The sequence below is a fragment of the Schistocerca gregaria genome, chromosome 3 (assembly GCF_023897955.1).
Source record: "Schistocerca gregaria isolate iqSchGreg1 chromosome 3, iqSchGreg1.2, whole genome shotgun sequence".
Classification (NCBI taxonomy): Eukaryota; Metazoa; Arthropoda; class Insecta; order Orthoptera; family Acrididae; genus Schistocerca; species Schistocerca gregaria.
In genome coordinates this window covers 352,738,152-352,760,272 of record NC_064922.1, presented here as the reverse complement: position 1 = coordinate 352,760,272, position 22,121 = coordinate 352,738,152, and the positions used below count along the sequence as shown (strand labels likewise).

Sequence of the window (22,121 nt, the reverse complement as noted above, 5' to 3'; positions counted from 1 at the left end):
TGAAACAGAAATTTGGAAAGAGAATTAAAGTTCAGGAAGAAAACATACAGACTCTGAAATTAGAATTATATTAATACCTTCAGATGCTAACGGGCGTTGATATATATCAACAGGGACAGGTGAAAATGTGTGCCCCGACCGGGACTCGAACCCGGGATCTCCTGCTTATATGGTAGACGCCCTATCCCTCTTTTTTTCCGTTGCATCTGCTCGGAGGGGAAGTCGTAAGACATCCATTTAATTTCGTTGTTGGTCTGGTAACTGAGTTTTTTTATTACAGAGGACACGTTACCCTCTGACCCTCTGACCGAACACGCTGAGCTACAGTGCCGGCGTCCATCTGAGCCACCGAGGGTACAGCGGATAGCGCGACTGCAGGGAGTATCTTGCGCACGCCTCCCGCGAGACCTACATTCTCACCTTGTATGTCCACACACTACATTCGCAGTGTCCCACCCCTACTCACTCATTACTTTGTGGAAGACGTTCTTACCAAGTCCCGTAAGAGTTCAGGGAATATGTGTGCATGCGCACAGAAGAAGAAGGTAATGGCCGGTGTTGCCAGAACTATATATTTATGTGGATATGGTGTCTATTCTTTCGGACTTGTCCGAAACAATAGACACCATATAAAGTATATACAGACTATGAGGTTTGCCGATGACGCTGCAATTCTGTCAGAGACAGCAAAGGACTTCGAGGAGCAGATGAACGGAATAGACAGTGTCTTGAAAAGAGGTTATAAAATGAAAATCAACAAAATCAATAGAAGGATAACGGAATGTAGTTGAATCAAATCAGGTAACGGTGAGGATATTAATCGAAGTAGGATATACAGTGTGGACTGGCCACAGCATCGCAAGCGGTTCTGAAAAAGGAGAATTAGGTGTCGAATGTAAATTTGTTACGAAGTTCTTTTGCATGTGTATGCTTGTACATACGTGTTTGCTGAATATTCATAACTCCCCTGCACACTTCCATAGACATTATTATTTTCGGGTCCAGCATTTACTTGCTAAGAATTTACACAGTTACAAAAAAGGTAGCTCGAGGTGTGTGATTGCTTGTGTGTTGATTAAGGTCCTTATAGTTACAAAACGGTTTTTAAGTGCTTAGAGAAAAGCGAGGAGTGAATCCAAGATTAAATGAAACTTACTCAAAGAAATTTAAAATGACGTTAGAGGTAATGCAAATACTTGAGAGATATTAAAAGAATAACGTTTGTAAGTTAAAGTAACAGTCATCGGTAAGGAAAATGGTGTAACTAGTTAATGTCTACATGCACTGAAATGAAATGGAGGCCCGTTCTGCGTTTACGGAGTGAGAGCTACTTTCCTTTCCAGCTCTTGTCTCTGCAGTTCTCGGAGACAGCCTCACAGATTGTGTACTCCGATTCCGTCTCTGAATGAGCCTCTTCAGAAGTTCGCCGTAGAACTCCGAGGAGTAACACACACGGGCGGTGAGAGGTGACTTCGGCCGTTCGGGAGCCTGCGTGTGTAAAACGACCCCCGATGAGACGCGAGTTCGGAACTGGTAGGAAGAAAATTGTGTTCCTTCTCGTGAGACGTGGCTTCCTGTTGAAGGTTTCTCGCTGTAACTTGAAAATAGGAGATTTCAGTCAACGTCAACTTCAAATCAAATTCTCGGCTGAGCGAAAATCTTGCTTATTTCGAAGAAGAACTTTGTGAAAAGAGCACTAAATTTTAAGAATTAACTTTCGGAAATTGTAATTACTCACAGAAAAATGGAATAATTTTTGAGGGAGAAAGGAAAAAAAATGAAAAGATAAAAAAACCGTAGATTCTCTTGAGTAGCTGGCGCCTGTAAGTCGACTGTTATCACATTGTTACACAGAAAGTGTGAAGTTTGGAGACGATAAAAACTGTGGGCCGCGACATTAAGTAGTTTAACTGGTCAATATGACAGTACAATAACCAGACAACGTCAGCAATGCAAATACTTGAGAGATATTAGAAGAATAACATTGGTAAATTAAAGGAACCGTCACCGGTAAGGAGGGGTCACGAGTCAAGGTGAGGCGCTGCCGGCGATGATGTGCTGTTAGGAAAGACACACACGTCGGTCGTCTGCGGCCATACCCTATTAACGCCAAATTTCGCTGCACTGTCCTATCATATACGTTCATCGTATGTCCCACATTGAGTGCTGCGGTTATTTCGCGCAGTGTCGCTTGTCTGTTAGCACTGAAAACTCTACGAAAATACCGCTGCTTTTGGCCCTTAGGTGAAGGTTGTCAGTCACTGTGTTGTCCATGATGACCGGTGAAGCCTGAAATTTGGTAACCTCGGCACACTCTTGACATTTTGGATCTGAGAATATTGAACTCCCTAACGATTTCCGAAATGGAAATTCCGATACGTCTTGCTCCAACTACCATTCCGCTTTGTACGCCTATTAATTCCCGTCGTGCTGCCATAATCACGTCGGAAACATTTTCACATGAATCATGTGAGTACAGAGCAGTAACAGTCAGAAGGCTCAATTAAAACCGGAAATGTCCTGGGAAACAAACAGAAATGTTAGGCACCTCTTTACACAAGAAAAGGTGGGAACCTGCCAGACCACAAATTTGGAGTAGACAAGCGGTCCACAGGCTTGCTGTGGGCCATCAAAAGAACAAGAAAAAAATAATACAAAAGAAATAATGGTGAACGGTCCAGCCCCTAGAGAGAGAATACAGATGCAGTAAATTACAGACTAATCTCGAAGATTAAAATCACAAACGAAGGTAATTAGCCGACACACGTTGCTAGCACTCAGACAAGGGCACCGCGACAGAAGACTACCGCTCTAGCATTGTAGATACAATGAAGCAAATTTCTCACGATGCCGGTCGCTTGTTTTTAGGTACACCAATGCGCTACGAGCATTCTACCGCGAACTCTCAGCTAGAGCTGAACTTAGCAGGACACGGATGCTCTCAAGGTGATGGAGACAAACAAATGTATGCGATTATGGCGGCAACTACCTCACTATTACTCGTCACGGCATAATGCCTACCAAGAACTGGAAACAACTGAGGCCGAGAAGGCATGTGTCAGAACTTTTGTAACCTCGGATCGCGCACACTGTATGATTCCTCCGAGGGCCAAAGACTCTCTACAGGTATCGTAACTGGTAGCGGCAATGCCGACTGTCGCTTACTCTTTGTGCCGACGGTCAGTTCGAGCCGCCCACGCACAGGTTAGCGCTCCTGCGGCCGGCGCCATAACTTTGTCCGCGGAACGGTTTGGTGGACGCCCGCGCAAGCATTGCTCCGGGTTGAATTGGAACTAACGGACATTGGAACTTCTGTAGCCTTCCGCAGATTGAATGGATTACCCATTTTTGACTTTTGCTTCTGAAGTCGGACCATTTTTACATGCATTCCACTGTGTAAGAAGACCGAGGATGATATTGGCCATGTTTCAAAAGCAGGTAGGCTGTCATATTCTCGAAAAGTTACGTAACTTAGAACATTACTAAAATGGATTTGTGAAACTTTACGTGGCACATTTTCCGAAATTCGTCGTGAAATTTTGCATAGTGTTTTGCGTGTGTCTTAATGTTCAGTTATAAAATGTCTTCCAATAGTGTTAATTTGCTACGCCTTTTAATGTAAAATGTCCTGCATTGTGTACCTGTAAATACGTATATATATATATAAATATTATTTGTAGATTACGTGATATACAAAAGGGAGGTTGACCACGAATAGATTGAGTCCAGCAAATGTGATATCGTAGAAGGCTTAAAAGTCGCTTCGTTTCACTGTTCCGTAATTGCAAAAGTGATGTGTGTTACTGCAAGTGAAAATGGAATGATTCAGATGTAAGGTAGCTACTTTGTATGATGGAAGGAAGATCCGTGTTTAAATGTGCGGAAACTAGGAAGAGCGCCATCGTTAGCCAGTGCACATGCCGACAATACATCTATCCTGAACACTGAATCCATTATCGTGGAATTCCGTACGAAATGCGGAACACCAATGCCAAAAAAAACCAGTAATTATCGGTGGCTTCTAATGCAAATACACGAAAAACGTAATAATGAACAGTAATTAATTATTACTCCTTACATCCCTGTTGGTGCAGGCTTTCATTGGCAAAGGGATATTACTGCGGACATCCGCGGGTATACACTGACTGTATCATGATACTTATTGGCGGACATTAATGTAGGGTGTGTCCACCCTTCCCTTTTGGGCGACGGCTTGAATTCTGCTGAGGATACTTTCAATGAGATGTCTGAATGTGTGGAGGAATAGCAGCTCATTCTGCCTGTAGAGCCGAAACAAGAGAAGTCAGTCATGTTGAGCGATGGACTCTGGAGCGAAGTCGACGCTCTAACTCATCCCAAAGGTTTTCCATTGGGTTTACATGATGAAACCACTATCGTGTCCGAACAGTTACTCCACTATAGGCAGTGCGCAATGTTGAAAAATGTACGCATGGTGTTCCAGATTTAGCGTTTTTTTAAGCGTACAATGGGGTCTACGTCATAATAGCGAACAAAAAACATCCGTAACGTAAAGCCGCCCTCACAGGAGACGATGGGATGAGACAGCTAACGCTGTCTAAAGACTGTATGTACAAAAGTCATTATCTCATATTTAATATGCGAATTGTACCAAAAAGACACTTTTGATAGATCATCATTGCGCAGTAGCAATATACTTTGTCAGCACACACATTACAACACTGAAAATGTCAAGTACACGAATCGCGTACCTCCCAATATATAGTTTCCTGTCATTTTATTATAACGAATTGTAGTTAAAACTCACTTTTCTGAAGCTCTCAAACATCTTATATTCATAACGATAGCTCTGAGAGAAAGAAAACCCAACCAACAAAATGGTTCAAATGGCTCTAAGGCTCTAAGCACTATGGGACTTAACATCTGAGATAATCAGTCCCCTAGACTTAGAACTACTTAAACCTAACCTAAGGACATCACACACATCCATGCCCGAGGCAGGATTCGAACCTGCGACGACAGCAGCAGCGCGGTTCCGGACTGAAACCCCTAGAACTGCTCGGCCACAGTGGCAGGCAAAACCCAACAAATACATTGCTTAACGCCACATGGCGACAGCTATATCCTGCTTCGGACGTATAAGAATGTCACATCTCATTGGTCCCGTTCCTCTCCACGAGGCAAAAATTCCTTTTTTCGCGCTCTGCATTGTAGTCGGAAGTGGGATTCCACTCTGTGACGTCACCAATTCCTCTTCCAAGTGCGATTTCAAGTTCCGTGAGAGGACGTTTTAACACTATTTTAACATCACATCACCCGTACCTTACTGTTGGCACTACATTCGACCGAAAGTAACGTTCTCTAGTCATTTACGAAATCAGAACTCTTCCATTGGATTGCCACGGTATATACCGTGACTCGTGACTCCAATTCGCTCGTTTCCTGTCTTCCTCTATCCAGTCGCACCGCTCTTTACATCACCTGAATCTTCGCATGGTGCATGAGGAGCTGCTCGCCCAGTGTAACCCACTCTTCTGATCTCCCTACGGGCAGTCATTGTGCCAGCTGGACTACTAGTAGCACATTACAACTCTCGACCATTGCCTCCCGCTGGTTTCGTGCGGTTTTTTGCAACTACTTTACGGAATATTCGACGTTCCCTTTCCGGCAGTACATGGTCTCCATTAAGCTGCGGCTGTTCCTCCAGTTTTCCAGTTCACAATCATATCATCAACAGTAGCCTTACAAGGATGGAAATATCGCTGATGGATTCGTTATTGATAGTATCCAGTGACTAATTCAGTCACTGAAATCTTCTGATGCATATTTTCTGCTGTTACTGGTTCTCTACGAACGTCACAGTACTCGAAGACTGCTTTTACATAAATCATGGGATGGCGATATGCAGATATACAGATGGCGATAGTATCGCGTACACGAGGTAGAAAGGGGCACTGCATTGGCGGACCTAATGTTTGTACTCACATGATTCATGTGGAAACGTTCCTGCACGACGGAAATTAATAGACGTCCAAAGCGTAATGGCAGTTGGAGCAAGACATATCGGAATTTCTATTTCTGAAATCGTTAGGGAGCTCAATATTCTAAGATCCAAAGTGTCAAGGGTGTGCCGAGATTACCATGGACAACGCACTGACTGACGGCCTTCACTTAACGGCCAAGAGCAGCAACGTTTTTTTAACAGTTTTTAGTGCTAACAGACCAGCAAAACTGCAAGAAATAGCTGCAGCACTGAGTGTGGGCATACGACGAACGTATATGATAGTACAATGCAGCGAAATTTGCCGTTAATGGGCTATGGCAGCAGACGACCAACGTGCGTGTCTTTCCTAACAGCACATCATCGCCTGCAGCTCCTCACCTGGACTCGTGACCACATCAGTTGGACCCTAATTGTATGGTAAACAATGGCCAGGTTAGGTGAGTCCCTATTACATATGATAAGAGTTGATGGTATGGTTCTAATGTGGCGCATACCCTACGAAGACATTGACTGAAGTTGCTTGACAAAGAGGCACTGTGCAAGCTAGTGGTTGGTCCATAATACTGTGGGCTGTTTTTACGTGGTGTCCATAATACTGTGGGCTGTTTTTACGTGGTATGGAGAGGGTCCGGTCCTCTGGTCCAACTGAAAAGAACACTGGCTGGAAGTGGCTCTACTGGCGTACCTGGAGACCATTTGCAGCCATTCATTGAATTCATATTGATGGTACGGTTCCAATGTGGCGCTTACCCTACGAGGCCATGGACCGAAGTTGTGAACGTAGCACTGTGGAAGCCAGTGGTTGGTCCCTAATATTGCAGGCTGTGTTTACATGGAATGGAGAAGGTCCCCTGGTCCAACTGAACCGAACATTGGCTGGAAGTGGTTATACTGTCGTACCGGGAGACCATTTGCAGCCATTCATTGAATTCATGTTCCCAAGCATTGTTGCACTTTTATAGATGATATTTCACCATACCAACGGGGCTCAACTGCTTTGAGGAAGATTCTGGACAGTTCGAGCAAACGGTGTGGCCACCCATCGAACATTTACGGGTCATAATCGAGAGATAATTTCGTGCCAAAAATCATGCGCCGACAGCTCGTTCACAGTTATGGACGGCTGTAGAAGCAGAATGTCTCAATATTTCCGCAGGGGACTTCCAACGACTTAGTGAGTCCACGTCACGCTTGGTTGCTCCACTATGCCTGGTAAGACAAGTGTGACGCCAGGTTCATCTACATCTAAATGTACATGGATACTCTGCAAATCACATTTAAGTGCCTGGCAGAGAGTTGATCGAACCACCTTCACAATTCTCTACTATTACAATCTCGTATAGTGCGCGGGAAGAGTGAACACTTATATACTTCCGTACGAGCTCTCATTTCCCTTATTTCATCTTGGTGATGTTTTCTCCCTATGTAAGTCGGTGTCAACAAAATATTTTTGCATTCGGAGGAGTTAGTAGGTATCCGATGACTTTTGTCACCTAGTTGTATAATGACGGTCTGGTGGTCAATGCCGCATCCGTGTACTTTTGATGAGGGAGTGTAGAGCTGCTGATATCCGCATTGGCGCAGACCAGTAGCTGTAAGGGGCAGGGAGAGGTGAAGGAAGCTGCTGAGAGGTGGGGACGGGCGCTCCGTGTGTTGCAGCGTACTGCGACCGGCGCGACACGCTGGCCAACCTGTGCGAGAAGATCACGGGCGACGCGGCGCTGTTCTCCATGTTCCGCGTGGCCGGCGCGCCGGCGCCCTGCCCCTTCGACGGCGGGCCGCCCTTCAGCTTCACGTACAGCCGCGGCGCCGGCGCCGCCGACTGCCGCGTGCCAGAGTCGCGCGCCGAGCCCTGCACCGACGCCTCGCGCCTCCTGCTGCGCTACCAAGCGTGCCCCGACGTGCGCGGCACCGAGAGCGCCGGTAAGTAGCCGCAGCAGCCGCCAGCCAGCCCTCCGGCCGCAACTGCCAGGGTCAGTCACACAGTAATGACTCCTGCATTAAACTGGTAGTGTAGTGATCATGAGTTCTGACCACTTCCGCAGAACAACCCTCTCCAGCTCATTACTGTAACAGCGTCCTACGTCTACAGATAGGACCTATATCAACGTAAAATACTCAGAAAAGTCAAAACTTTTAGTAAAACACTCAACACGACCAAAACCCAAATACCTGGGATCTTATTAGGATCAATACTGCTCCTGACACAAACTTACATCAGTCTCATTCCCAGCAAATTTTTCTTCTTTAGGGCCAGCAGCATAATATACACTACTGGCTATTAAAATTGCTACACCACGGATATGACATGCTAGAGACGCGAAATTTAACCGACAGGAAGAAGATGCTGTACTATGCAAATGATTAGCTTTTCAGAGCATTCACACAACGTTGCCGCAGGTGGCGACACCTACAACGTGCTGACATGTGAAAGTTTCCAACCGATTTCCCATACACAAACAGCAGTTTACAGGCGTTGCTTCGTGAAACGTTGTTATGATGCCTTGTGTAAGGATGAGAAATGCGTACCATCACGTTTCCGACTTTGATAAAGGTCGGATTGTATCCTATCGCGATTGCGGTTTATCATATCGCGACATTGCTGCTCGCGTTGCTCGAGATCCAATGACTGTTAGCAGAATATAGAATCGATGGGATCAGGAGGGTAATACGGAACGCCGTGCTCGATCCCAACGCCCTCGTTATCACTAGCAGTTGACATGACAGACATCTTATCCGCATGGCTGTAACGGATCGTGCAGCCACGTCTCGATCGCTGAGTCAACAGATGGGGACGTTTGCAAGACAACAACCATCTGCACGAACAGTTCGACGACGTTTGCAGCAGCATGGACTACCAGCTCGGAGACCATGACTCCGGTTACCCTTGACGCTGCATCACAGACAGGAGCGCCTGCGATGGTGTACTCAACCACGAACCTGGATGTACGAATGGCAAAACGTCATTTTTTCGGATGAATCCAGGTTCTGTTTACAGCATTATGATGGTCGCATCCAAGTTTGGCGACATCGCGGTGAACGCACATTGGAAGCGTGTATTAGTCATTGCCATACTGGCGCATCACCTGGTGTGATGGTATGGTGTGCTACTTGTTACACGTCTCTGTCAGCTTTTGTTCACATTGAAGGCACGCTGAACAATGGACGTTACATTTGAGATGTGTTACGACCCGTGGCTCTACCCTTCATTCGATCCGTGCGAAACCCTACATTTCAGTAGAGTAATGCACGACCACATGTTGCACGTCCTGTACGTGCCTTTCTGTATACAGAAAATATTCGACTGCTGCCCAGGCCAGCACATTCTTCAGATCTCTCACCAACTGAAAACGTCTGGTCAATGGTGGCCGATCAACTGGCTCGTCACAATACGCCAGTCACTACTCTTAATGAACTGTGGTATCGTGTTGAAGCTGCATGGGCAGCTGTACCTGTACACGCCATCCAAGCTCTGTTTGACTCAATGCCCAGGGGTATCAAGGCCGTTATTACCACCAGAGGTGGTTGTTCTGGGTACTGATTTCTCAGTATCTATGCACCCAAATTTAGTGAAAAGTAATCAGATGTCAGTTCTAGTACAATATATTTGTCCAATGGATACCCGTGAATCATCTGCATTTCTTCATGGTGTAGCAATTTTAATGGCCAGTAGTGTATGTCTCATAACGACATTATTGTTAGAGTAGAAGCACCAAATAGCTACTTACAGTAAGTAGTCTTTATTCTCGACAGATTGTTTCTGCTTTTTTCAAGCACGTCTAGATTTATGTGATGTCTATATAACTTCCTTAGTGGACTGTCTAATAACCGCCACTGTTTCAATAATATGCTAAGTACGTAGAAAATGAAATGTTAATTACGATGTGGCAGCTGTTTGACAGTAAATGTAGTACTGGAACTGTGTAACTGCTGTCACATCGTAATAAACATCTCATTTTCAATACGGTGACACCATTTACTATGCTGTTAAAACAGTGAAATTTATAACACTACTAATGAAGTAATATGGACGTCACATTAGTCCACACGTTCTTGAAAATGGCGATTAAGTCGAACAGTTTGTTGTGAATAAAGATCACTTAATATAAGCGGCTATATGTTGCACCTACTGTAGTAACTTTTCCAGTAATGTTAGTCATGGAGAAAAAATTCTCTCTGCTGATAACGGCAATGTTACAGTCACTGAGTATACAAGAGAACACCTTGCAGAGAATCCAGGTGAAGCCATCAAAGAGGTTTACTTATCAATGACGTATGAAGTGACACTGAAGATTAAGAAGACTAACGCCATCAATTTCAGCTTTAGAGGTAAAATTGCAAAATAAATGTAAATGCCGACTCTATAGATTGTGTAACAAATGCAAAATTTCCATGAATGAACGTTGATTCCCAGCTGAAGTGCATAGTTGCAAAGAGGTTTGCAAACAGAATGTCACCAATATGTTATGGCCTTAGAGTCCTTGTACCAGTATGTAGCAGCCAGTGTTACTTATATAAGTTTCACATGTACACTCAGTTCTTAACTTTAGCATTTTTTTCTGGGGAACTAAGGCACAAAATATGAACACAATTTTCAAACTGCAGAAGTTCATAAGAATTTTAACTAAAAATAGCTCTCAAGCTCATTATAAAGATGCGTGCAAAACACTGAGAATTTCAACTGCTCTGTGTGAGTATATATACCAGTCAGCTGTACAAGTAAAAAAAAAAAGTGAGTACTAAGTGACTACCTCTACAGTAACGAACTCGAGGTAAGGCAGTGTTAAGATGAAATCGAGGGCGGAGTTGCTTTCAAGACAACATGCAGGCTATGGGATGAGTACTAGGTCATCTTGGAGTGGGTAAACTGACGCCACCGTTGGATTCCAGCAGAAATCGGTTAAGTATATTTACGTCGGAAACAATAATATAAGTGGAAAACGAACAGCGAATGTGGATGATGAAATTATAACAGATGGGATGATATGGTTGCATATATCCAGTGGTATACTTAATGGTGCTGAAGGAAAGGTTGGGCTTAGATGTTCGGTGAGAGTCTTGTACAGCGATTTTGGCCGATCGGAGATGTTACTATGGTGGGCAACGGAAAAACCACCTCATTTTCTACCTGTTCTTTCGAATTTAAGTTGTTCTTAATTGTAATTTTCATGTTCTTCGTTGAATGTACGGCCTTTAGATTTGATCGATTTATCTTATAACCGAAGTTGAAAGGATTCCATTTAGTACTCATATGAATGACTTCACTCTATTCATTATTTAGGACAGTTTACTATTTTATACTATTTAATATCTTATCTAAATCGTTTTGCAATTGGTTTTGGTCTTCTGACGACTGTACTGGACGATAAACAACAGGATCTTCCGCAAATAGCCTAAAACGGCTGCACAGATTCTCTTCCAAATCATTTACATAGACAAGGAAGAAAAGAGGGCCTATAACACTACCTAGGCGAGTTCCGAAAATCACCCTTACTCGAGATATACTCGCAATATTGCTGCTCATGTAGGTCACGATCCCATGACTGTCATGCGAGTATGGAATCGATGAGTTCATAAGAGCAATACTTCACGGCATGCAGAATGTCAAATATCCCACGTGACTAACTCCCGACAAGACTGTCGTATTGTTCGCTAGGCCGTGCAGGATCGTAAATCGACGTACATTAACTTGAGTCAGAAAACGAGATTGTTTGCAACAAGACGAGTATCCACATGGAAGTGCACCGACGTATGTAGCACAACTGACTTTCAAGCAAACGACTAACGTCGTGGCTTCCCTTGATGTAGCAGCAGAGCAAGATGCGAGGAGACTGCCACGCTCATAGATAACACTGGGCACAGGAGGGGCACCACGCCGTCTTCTCAGATGAATCTGATTCTGTCTTTAGCATTGCAATGGACGTATCGAAATGTGGAGGGTTCTAGGAGAATTAACGTTGCCAGATTGGATTCGTCGTTGTTATGGCCCAGCAACTGGCTTAGTGGTGTGAGGTGTCTTTGTTTACACTGCACTATCATCTCTGGTTCGCACAGTAGAAATTAGGCCGATGGCTTCGAGGTCTCTGTGATGTTATGTCTCAGAAAGGTAAGGAAAGATTACCTGCCCTTGACACGGAGCGGACGGTGTTCACTGTTTCCCCGTGTCTCTCATTCACTTAAAAAAAATAAAAATAAAAAAATGTGGTGATGGGTTGCCGAGGGATTGCATACACCGACTTGAAAGGCAGTGCGACTGAACAACTCTGGCAAAGAGTTAACTCAAGTACCCATATCTGTCTTTCAAGGTCAGTTACATTCAACCCTCAGCCAGAAATATTGCTGCTAAGTTGGCCGCTCTGTGCTCGAAGTTACGCACCTGCTATAACACCACGTCACAGACAAATTTAATCATGTGCTCTTCCTATTACACTGTATGATCTAATAAGTAAAATTTCTTTATTTGCTATCCTTCCAGGTGTTTTCAGTCTCTGTTGCCATGGTCGTCAAATTTTCTTGGTCAAGTGCAAATACCGAAATTGTCAAGGAACATCAGGGGTGGCACATGCACGTTTCTTATTATTAATTGATAACCTATATAAATTAGTATGTTATCAGGCACTCCCCAAATAGAATAGCTACAGTAAGGCCGCGATAGATTAATCACGACCCCCAACTACTGGTCATTAAAAGTCGCCACCTTCATGTGACTCTGGTCTGCCTCAGATTTCAGCCAACCTCAGCAGTCTAACAGGCGTGACACCGTAGCTGTGCACTAGTGACTTTGATTAATAGTACTATTTATACTTACATTTAAATGCAGTGCTGAATATCAAACACTATCACAGGTGTTTGATGAATGATTTAAATGGTAGTTTTATTTTTCTCATTGCAGTGTTTTACAACAACCTTACTTAATTTAATGTTCCTTTCTACAAATGAGTACCGCCTTTGAAGATGATCACCTCTGTAATGTCCATTCACCAATTCATGTAACTTTCTTGTCATAATTTATGACATAACAGTTAAATAGGAAGAGTCACCCACGCTCGTGATTTGTCAGTACTGTAACACAAATAATAAAACATTCTCTCCATTTTCTCTCTCATAACCTCAAACGTCCTACCCCAGAGGTGCTGTGATAATTACAAGGGGAGGCCGCCAATTGTGAAATACAGATTCAATTCATACTGCGCATAATAAAAGCTCATGGCCAGAAGTGTAATGTGGCAAAGCACCAAGATGCACTTCTCAGCCGTTGTCGAGAAAATCGACAGTTAAAAGAAACCGTTGCGATGAAATACTCTACGATTAACAATTTCCTACAGCGCCGTGGCGCAGCGGTAAGCGCTCGGGTTCGTAATACGAAGGTCGGCGGATCGAATCTCGCGCCATGAAACTTTTTTTTATTATTAGTTTTTTTGTAATTCAAATGTATATTTATACACACACACCCACAAACACACACACACACAAACTATTAATGAATTGCTTATGCATGTTGGTGAAGGCGGATCGCACTCCAATTGTACCGCCTCCATTTTTCCATTTATTTAACAGGGTGTACCAAAGTTCTCACGTCCACACTGATTTTCGACGATGTTGTAAGTTGCGCTAGGGACCGCATCTACCTTATTTCCAAGTTAGCAGGCAACTACGCTGTTATGCGGCGGCTCGTTTCGGCCCATTCAACATCTGTCCTTCAAGTGCAACGAGCGAGTAACGGAGTTTATATTTCATACCTGCCACAGCAAATTTGTGTTCGTGGGGTCTCTATTCTAATTCGAACGTTTGACTTACGCTACACGTATTCGTTTCGGAATATCGTTTCTACGTCTTCCATTAACTATACGTGGTTAACATTATGAAGACAATTAATAACATTTGTGAAATACAACTTTGTTTGCGGAAAACATAATGATGTTCGAAGTCGTCAGATTTTGCACGACAAACGACTTTCAACAACTTATTATATGCATAATTGTTGCAACTCTTTGCCGTGAATTATATATATATATATATACACTCCTGGAAATTGAAATAAGAACACCGTGAATTCATTGTCCCAGGAAGGGGAAACTTTATTGACACATTCCTGGGGTCTGATACATCACATGATCACACTGACAGAATCACAGGCACATAGACACAGGCAACCGAGCATGCACAATGTCGGCACTAGTACAGTGTATATCCACCTTTCGCAGCAATGCAGGCTGCTATTCTCCCATGGAGACGATCGTAGAGATGCTGGAAGGGCTTGCCATGCCATTTCCACCTGGCGCCTCAGTTGGACCAGCGTTCGTGCTGGACGTGCAGACCGCGTGAGACGACGCTTCATCCAGTCCCAAACATGCTCAATGGGGGACAGATCCGGAGATCTTGCTGGCCAGGGTAGTTGACTTACACCTTCTAGAGCACGTTGGGTGGCACGGGATACATGCGGACGTGCATTGTCCTGTTGGAACAGCAAGTTCCCTTGCCGGTCTAGGAATGGTAGAACGATGGGTTCGATAACGGTTTGGATGTACCGTGCACTATTCAGTGTCCCCTCGACGATCACCAGAGGTGTACGGCCAGTGTAGGGGATCGCTCCCCACACCATGATGCTGGGTGTTGGCCCTGTGTGACTCGGTCGTATGCGGTCCGGATTGTGGCGCTCGCCTGCACGGCGCCAAACACGCATACGACCATCATTGGCACCAAGGAAGAAGCGACTCTCATCGCTGAAGACGACACGTCTCCATTCGTCCCTCCATTCACAGATGTCGCGACACCACTGGAGGCGGGCTGCATGATGCTGGGGCGTGAGCGGAAGACGGCCTAACGGTGTGCGGGACCGTAGCCCAGCTTCATGGAGACGGTTGCGAATGGTCCTCGCCGATACCCCAGGAGCAACAGTGTCCCTAATTTGCTGGGAAGTGGCGGTGCGGTCCCCTACGGCACTGTGTAGGATCCTACGGTCTTGGCGTGCATCCATGCGTCGCTGCGGTCCGGTCCCAGGTCGACGGGAACGTGCACCTTCCGCCGACCACTGGCGACAACATCGATGTACTGTGGAGACCTCACGCCCCACGTGTTGAGCAATTCGGCGGTACGTCCACCCGGCCTCCTGCATGCCCACTATACGCCCTCGCTCAAAGTCCGTCAACTGCACATACGCTTCACGTCCACGCTGTCGCGGCATGCTACCAGTGTTAAAGACTGCGATGGAGCTCCGTATGCCACGGCAAACTGGCTGACACTGACGGCGGCGGTGCACAAATGCTGCGCAGCTAGCGCCATTCGACGGCCAACACCGCGGTTCCTGGTGTGTTCGTTGTGCCGTGCGTGTGATCATTGCTTGTACTGCCCTCTCGCAGTGTCCGGAGCAAGTATTGTGGGTCTGACACACCGCTGTCAATGTGTTCATGTGTTCTTTTTTCCATTTCCAGGAGTATATATATATATATATATATATATATATATATATATATATATATATATATATATATATAATGTGTGTGTGTGTGTGTATATACACATTTCAATTACAAAACTCAAATACTAAGAAAAAAAGGTTGCATGGCGCGAGATTCGATCCGGCGACTTTCGCATTACGAACCCGAATGGTTTCTTTTAACTGCCGATTTTCTCGACAACGACTGAGAAGTGCATCTTGGTGCTTTGCCACATAACACCTCTGGCAACGAGCTTTTATTATGCGCGGTATGAATCGAATCTGAATTTCACAATTGGCGGCCTCCCCTTGATAGCCCTCTGCCCTTCAGGTGTACGCCCAACTTTACATACATCACGACTGAATTCACTAACGGCAATTAAGATTAAGCACCTCGTAATATATTACTGTTCAAAATGGTTCAAATGGCTCTGAGCACTATGGGACTTAACATCTGAGGTCATCAGTCCCCTAGAACTACTTAAACCTAACTAACCTAAGGACATCACCCACATCCATTCCCGAGGCAGGATTCGAACCTGCGACCGTAGCAGTCGCGCGGTTCGGGACTGAAGCGCCTAGAACCGCTCGGCTACCGTGGCCGGCTATATCACTGTCTCTGTAAGTATTTTTGTTTGTTACTGAGTAGGAAAACTACACTCTTAAGAAGCTCTTACGTTAGTTGACGTTTTTGGATTCGGCTTTTTGTTGCTATATGCATATTGTTATAAAATTATTACAAACAAGACACGGATCGGATGCGGCCCGCGGGCTTCAACTAATCCTTTCCCTTTAGCATCCTCCAAGGAAGAGGAGCAGTTTATTTTCGAAGACATCTATAAAATTTTTTTTGATCACACCCGAAATCACGTTTGATGACCTCGGATGAAAACAGTAGTAAGGAAGAATGGATAAAAAACAGAGTTATTGAATGTCAAATGTAGTACTTGGTGAGTTTAATGCATATCACTATGATAACCCTATGACAAGCCGATAAATCGCAGTTCTATCTCTAATTTTAGATAACTTTGTCAGTACGTGATGATGTGAACGTTGATAACTGGACACACTTGGCTGTTACTGGTAGTAACGTGTGAGGTGTTCGTGCAAGAAAAATGGTTTTCAGAAACAGTTAGTACAAATGATGTGGGTAACTACGACTCAGATAAAGATCCTGAATATGTTCTTGTGCATGAACGCGCTTCAAAAGGTGCTGCTAATCAGGTAAATTGGAACAATTCTTTAGGCAAGTAAATAATGTTAAGTTGCAGCCTTTGCTGTTGTTTAAGTGAATTCGTGACAGCGTGATGGCAGAAATATTAAGGGCCATCCGTAACACTGAGCTGAATCACAGATTAATATTAGACGTCGTTATACGTCATTTTTTCAAAAATTGATAATGCAGATATTAGTATGATAAACTGAAACGACGCAGACTTTTTAAATTTGTATTTTTGAGAGATTTTACAGTAGTGTTTCGTTAACCCACCCAGCAAGTAAACAGTGGTAAGTCAATGCTAACTGCTGTTAAATGCACTGTGTTTACAAGTAAACACTGTTTACTAACCATTGACGTATTTTTAAGAATAAATTTTGGATAGAATTTACGACTGTAAAGTTATGTCGTTAGTCTATAAATTTTTGAAATCAATGACTATCTGAAAATAACAATGGATGTACTTGAAGTATCTGAATTATGAGCTGTTTACTGGCAATTTCCCAAAACAACCAACTTGTCCCTTGTTATTTTTTACAGTCAATATCTTCGTTTATACATACAGGTTCCGAACTGTTTTTTATGCGAAAGACCAGGAGGAGGTCCGAGCGCAGTAGGGTAATACTTAGGTGTGTGGTACGTGCAGTAGGTTGCGCTGCAGCGTTGGGACTGGCGGTGTTACAGTGGAGGAGCTGGAGTGCCTGGGCTCGTGGCGGGACGGCTCCGTGCGCTACTTCGTGGGCCGGCTGGAGCACCGGCTGGCCCACTCTGACGAGGACCGCTACCGCTGCTTCGTGTACGAGCGCCTCTCCGGGCCCGGCGACGCCGTCTCCTTCAACGTGGCCCAGTCGGGCGACGCCACCTGCTCCGGGCTGCTGTCCGCCAGTGAGGGCTCCCGCACAATGCGCCTCACCAACAGTAAGCCACACCCCTTAACATTACCACTCCTAGCGAGCTGGAACGTAGCTCAGAAAGAAGGAAAGGATAGTCCCTCGTAAGAAACCATCAGAGGCGCGATCGTTACCATGGAGTACAAGGTCTGTTGCGGTAATGATGAAATAAATATGCCAGGGCCTTCTCAAAGGAAAAATTCCATTTTGCTATTTTCATAACGAACTTAAGAAAACCACAGGTATCGTATACACTTGTTGTAGCTGGGATTCACAGTCATAAAAAACTTTTTGAAGGATATCATCATTGCACCAGTGATTGTTATAAGTTTTTATTACACACAATTGCAATTTCGGCATTAGGCCATTATCAAGTGCTGACATTACGGCTTCAAGCCATGCCAACGTAATGTAAGCTGACACATTTGTATGTCTTTTTTTTCTTTATTGTTGTTTCACTCCCCAAAACGGGGCGGGCTGGCAGCAGCACAATACGCTACTCTTCAGCCAAGAGAGTTACAGAAAAACATAGTCAAATGAGAGAAGAACACGTAACATAGAATGGTATAAATTGGTGAAAAAACAAGAGAAAAAATGGAGGAGTTACAATGAAATAAACACCCTTAGTTGCTTACAGGCGTTGACATACGTCAACGGGGACAGATGAAAATGTGTGCCTCGACCGGGACTCGAACCTGGGATCTTCTGCTAACATGGAAGATGCTCTATCCATTCTTTTTTCTTTACTCATTTTGTTCGATTTTGTTCGTTGAATTTGCTCGGGGCGGCCGTCGTAAGACATCCGTTTAAGTTCGTTGTTGATCGATTAACACAGTTTTTTTTATTACAGACAGAGCTAGCCCGCTGATCGAACATGCTGAGCTACCGTGCCGGCATCAGTCTGAGCCACCGAGGACACAGAGGATAGCGCGACTGCAGGGATAAATCTCTGGCCCGCCTCCCGCGAAACCCACATTCTCAACGTATTGTCCCACACTACATTCGTAGTGCCCCTGCCCCTGGCCCTTAGTATATAAAAATGGAGGAATATAAATGATAGATTTAAAAACATCATAGACGAGAGCCACACACACATGCCGAGAATGACCACTGTGAGTCGACACAAAAACAAAGAAGCACCACAGTGGGAACACAAATGAATGATGCTGGCGACACCCTTGGTGCTGGCGGAAAGTAGCACTGCACACGGCACTGGAGAAACACTGACACCATAACGAAAATGTTAAAAATCACTGCACAGAAGGGGGCTTACCACTGGGTGAAGGGTAGGGGGGGGGGGAAGGAAAGGGGGTGAGAGACAGTAGAGGGAAACCATGAGGGGAGGAAGAGGGGGCGGTGAAGGAGAGAAGGAAGGATCCAAAAGCCTGGGGGGGGGGAGGGGTTGAAAAGAAGAGAGAAGGTGGTCAGTGGGGGAAGAGGAGGAAGAAGACAAGGGGGAGGGAGAGAAGGACCTCTGAGGAGGGGGGAACAAGGAGGGGTTACAGCTGGTAGGAGGGGTAGATGGAAGGTATGAGGACATCATCTGGGATGGGGCTAGGGTGGGAGAGTATGGGGAACCCAAACGATTGGGGGAGATCCACTTTACGGGAGATGTAGAGGATCTGTATTCATACAAGGAACAGGAGAAGATGGGGGAAGGGAATCAGATCATAAAGGATCCCCGTGAGGGACGTGAGACTGATGTGATACGCGAGGTGGAGTGCATAGTGCTCAAGGATTAGGATTGATTTGTAGTAGGTGGGGGGTGGGGCGGATATCCAAGCAGGGTGAGCATAACATAGGATGTGGTGTATGAGAGACTTATTATAGGTATGTAGGATAGTGGAAGGGTCTACTCCCCATGTTCGACCAGAGAGGAGTTTGAGGAGATTGTTACATGCCTTGGCTTGGACTGTGAGGAGATAGGGGTCCACGAATGGCAGCGGTCGAGGGTGATGCCAAGATACTTGAGGGTAGGAGTGAGGGCAATGGGGAGGCCATAGATGGTAAGGTAGAAGTCCAGGAGGCGGAAGGAGGGTGTGTTGCGACTTACAATGATTGCCTGGGTCTTGGAGGGATTGATCTTAAGGAGCCATTGGTTTTTCTGCATGTCGTTGTGAATCCTGTTAAATACATTCGTGTCGTTGTTACACAGTGCGAGGACACTTATTCAAACATCGTAAAACAACACAACACTACTGCAGCTGTGGCCTAATGCATGTGAGACTAGTGATGGGTTAACGAACATGTGCATTTACAGATTGCGTTGTTTTAAAATGTTTGAATACATGTGCTTGTACTGTGTAACAACACGAATGTATTTAACATGATAGTTAACGACATACAACAGAGCGTATTCCCCCCCCCCCCCCCCGCTCCCTGAGTTCCTGCACCCCTTCCTCAGCTGTGTCCCTCCCATGTCCTTCCCTCCCCAGCCCTCTTCGACGCGTCCCCTCTCGTCTCCCCCTCCCCCTCTACCCCTCTCCCGCCCTTCTTCCCTTCTCCCTCATCTCCATGCTGCTAGCAGATCCTGTTTTTTGCTTATCGTCATCAGTGTGCTACGTCAGTGTTATTTGGTGCTGTTCTCCTGTGCATTGGGAGCTGTGATTTTAATTGTGTGCTGGAAGGTACATAGCGTTACTGTCAGTGATTGTTATGTGCTACGCCGTCTGGCGATAGTTTTATGGTCCTCTCAAACTTCGCCATGTGTGCTTTTAATTGTCCCAGTGAGGTTTTTAGTGTGCGCTACTTTTTACGGTTTTTATCTCCATTTTACAGTCACCCTCGTTTTGTCTATTATCTTCCGTAATGTTCCCCCCCTTTTTCTGTCTATGTACACCGTATTTTCTACTATGTGTTATTTTTAAATGTCTTCTATTGTGTGTTCTATGTCTTTCGGCTGAAGAGCAGCGCATATACTGCTGCCAACCCGCCCCTATGGGGAAATGAAGTACAATAAGAAAATACATAAAAATGCGTCAGCTTACATTACGTTGGCATGGCTTAAAGCAGTCAATGGCGTAAAGATGATGTCGATCACAGGTAACGTAATTTGGGATAGTCCGATACGAAACTTTAAGCCCGTTCTACTAGTGTAACACCATAAATCCATGTTGCTTGGCCCAAGGCAGTGTTGTTGGCAGTTTCTAAGGCTTTGGGGAGTGGAAGGACCAAGTCGATAGATGATTGTGAACATCAAAGTTTATTTACCACAACGTAAAAGCATAATAGCACGGCACCCTGGTGTCAGCATACATATTTAGGCTACAGTAACTCGTTCTTAACCGGTAAACTTTATTTAAATGAAATGTAACAATGAAATAAAAAACTAAAACAGACAATATATTGTACTTGTAGACTTGAGCCACTGGCAATTATCACGTGAAGTACAGGGTGGAAAAAAATTGTGTCCTGAAATTTTAACCCTGGATAGCTGATGCCAGTAGGAATCAAAATTACTAATGTTGTGTAGGTCGATAATGCATCATTTCTAAACTACGGGAACTCGGTGCCACAAGCTCAGATTGGTCATAGCGCTGCGCGTCAACCGACGATCGGCAACAGGGCAGTCCCACCGCCAACTGGAGCGAGTGGCGCCAAGTTTCCGTAGTTTCAAAATTGTGCGTTGTCGACCTACACAACATTAGTAATTCCGGTTCCTAGTGGCATCAGCTTTCCAGGGTTACAATTTCGTATCACAATTTTTCTCCACCCTGTATAACACACTCAGTAATCAAAAACGTATATTCTTAACAAACACCAGAATGATTATAAATGCATCAAAGAAAAAGAAAATCAGTGCTAGTGAAATTATATCTCAAATGAATCTAAACTTCAGGTTCAAACATCGCAATTCCATAAAAAAACATATCATGTCAAGGACACGACCAATCCCTTGTCAAGGGAGCTTTAAGCAAGACATTTTTACCAAACTTAGTTTGTCTATTCTGCAGCCTGATAGGCTCAGTAGAATCAATACCCTCTACTTCCTCTTACTTAAAATGTCATGATTGTCAATTCTTCCTTTAAAGAAAGCACTTACTAATCAACATTATGGTGTTGCACTACGGCACCCCTGAGAGAGCGGAGGTCCCACTGCACCTAAGGCAGCCTCGGATGGCACAGACAAACAAGTTCGACTCCGCTAGAAAGGACGCCGTCAGTAACACAACACGAGTGTTGAAAATACTGCGTGATGCCCCAGGATAGGACACAGCCACACCCAGGCCTTAATCGCGCACGGGCAGCAACGGCTTCCACTGCGGACGCTGCTAACCCCAGGTCCGCTGCAAGAAGTGGCCTCTCCGCGCCCACCTTTTCACTTCGCTCCTCCACGTCACGCCAAACCGACAGCGGCCCTAGACTGCTCCAGAGTTGACTTCCCCCTGCGACCCCTGTAGCCGCACCACACTCGGTACTCGAGAGTGCTGTCCTCTCCCGGACGAGTTCTTAACTTCCTCCAACCTCGCTGGAGTCCGACCCGTTTGCCGGCACGGTAACTTAGCGTGTTCGGTCAGAGAGTTAGCTGCCCTCTGTAATAAAAAAAACTGAGTGAATGGATCATCAACGAACTGAAACGGGTGTCTTGCGACGTCC

The 22,121-nt window shown here is 45.0% G+C and overlaps 1 protein-coding gene across 1 annotated transcript in view; it reads left to right on the top strand.

The window, feature by feature from the left end:
- Positions 1 to 22,121, top strand: part of LOC126355371 (uncharacterized) — a 1,038,787-nt gene that overhangs the window by 983,806 nt on the left and 32,860 nt on the right. Inside the window, exons 5-6 of the mRNA XM_050005665.1 lie at positions 7,643 to 7,906; positions 17,320 to 17,553. Coding sequence (XP_049861622.1) covers positions 7,643 to 7,906; positions 17,320 to 17,553 — 498 coding nt within the window. The remainder of the gene's footprint in view (positions 1 to 7,642; positions 7,907 to 17,319; positions 17,554 to 22,121) is intronic.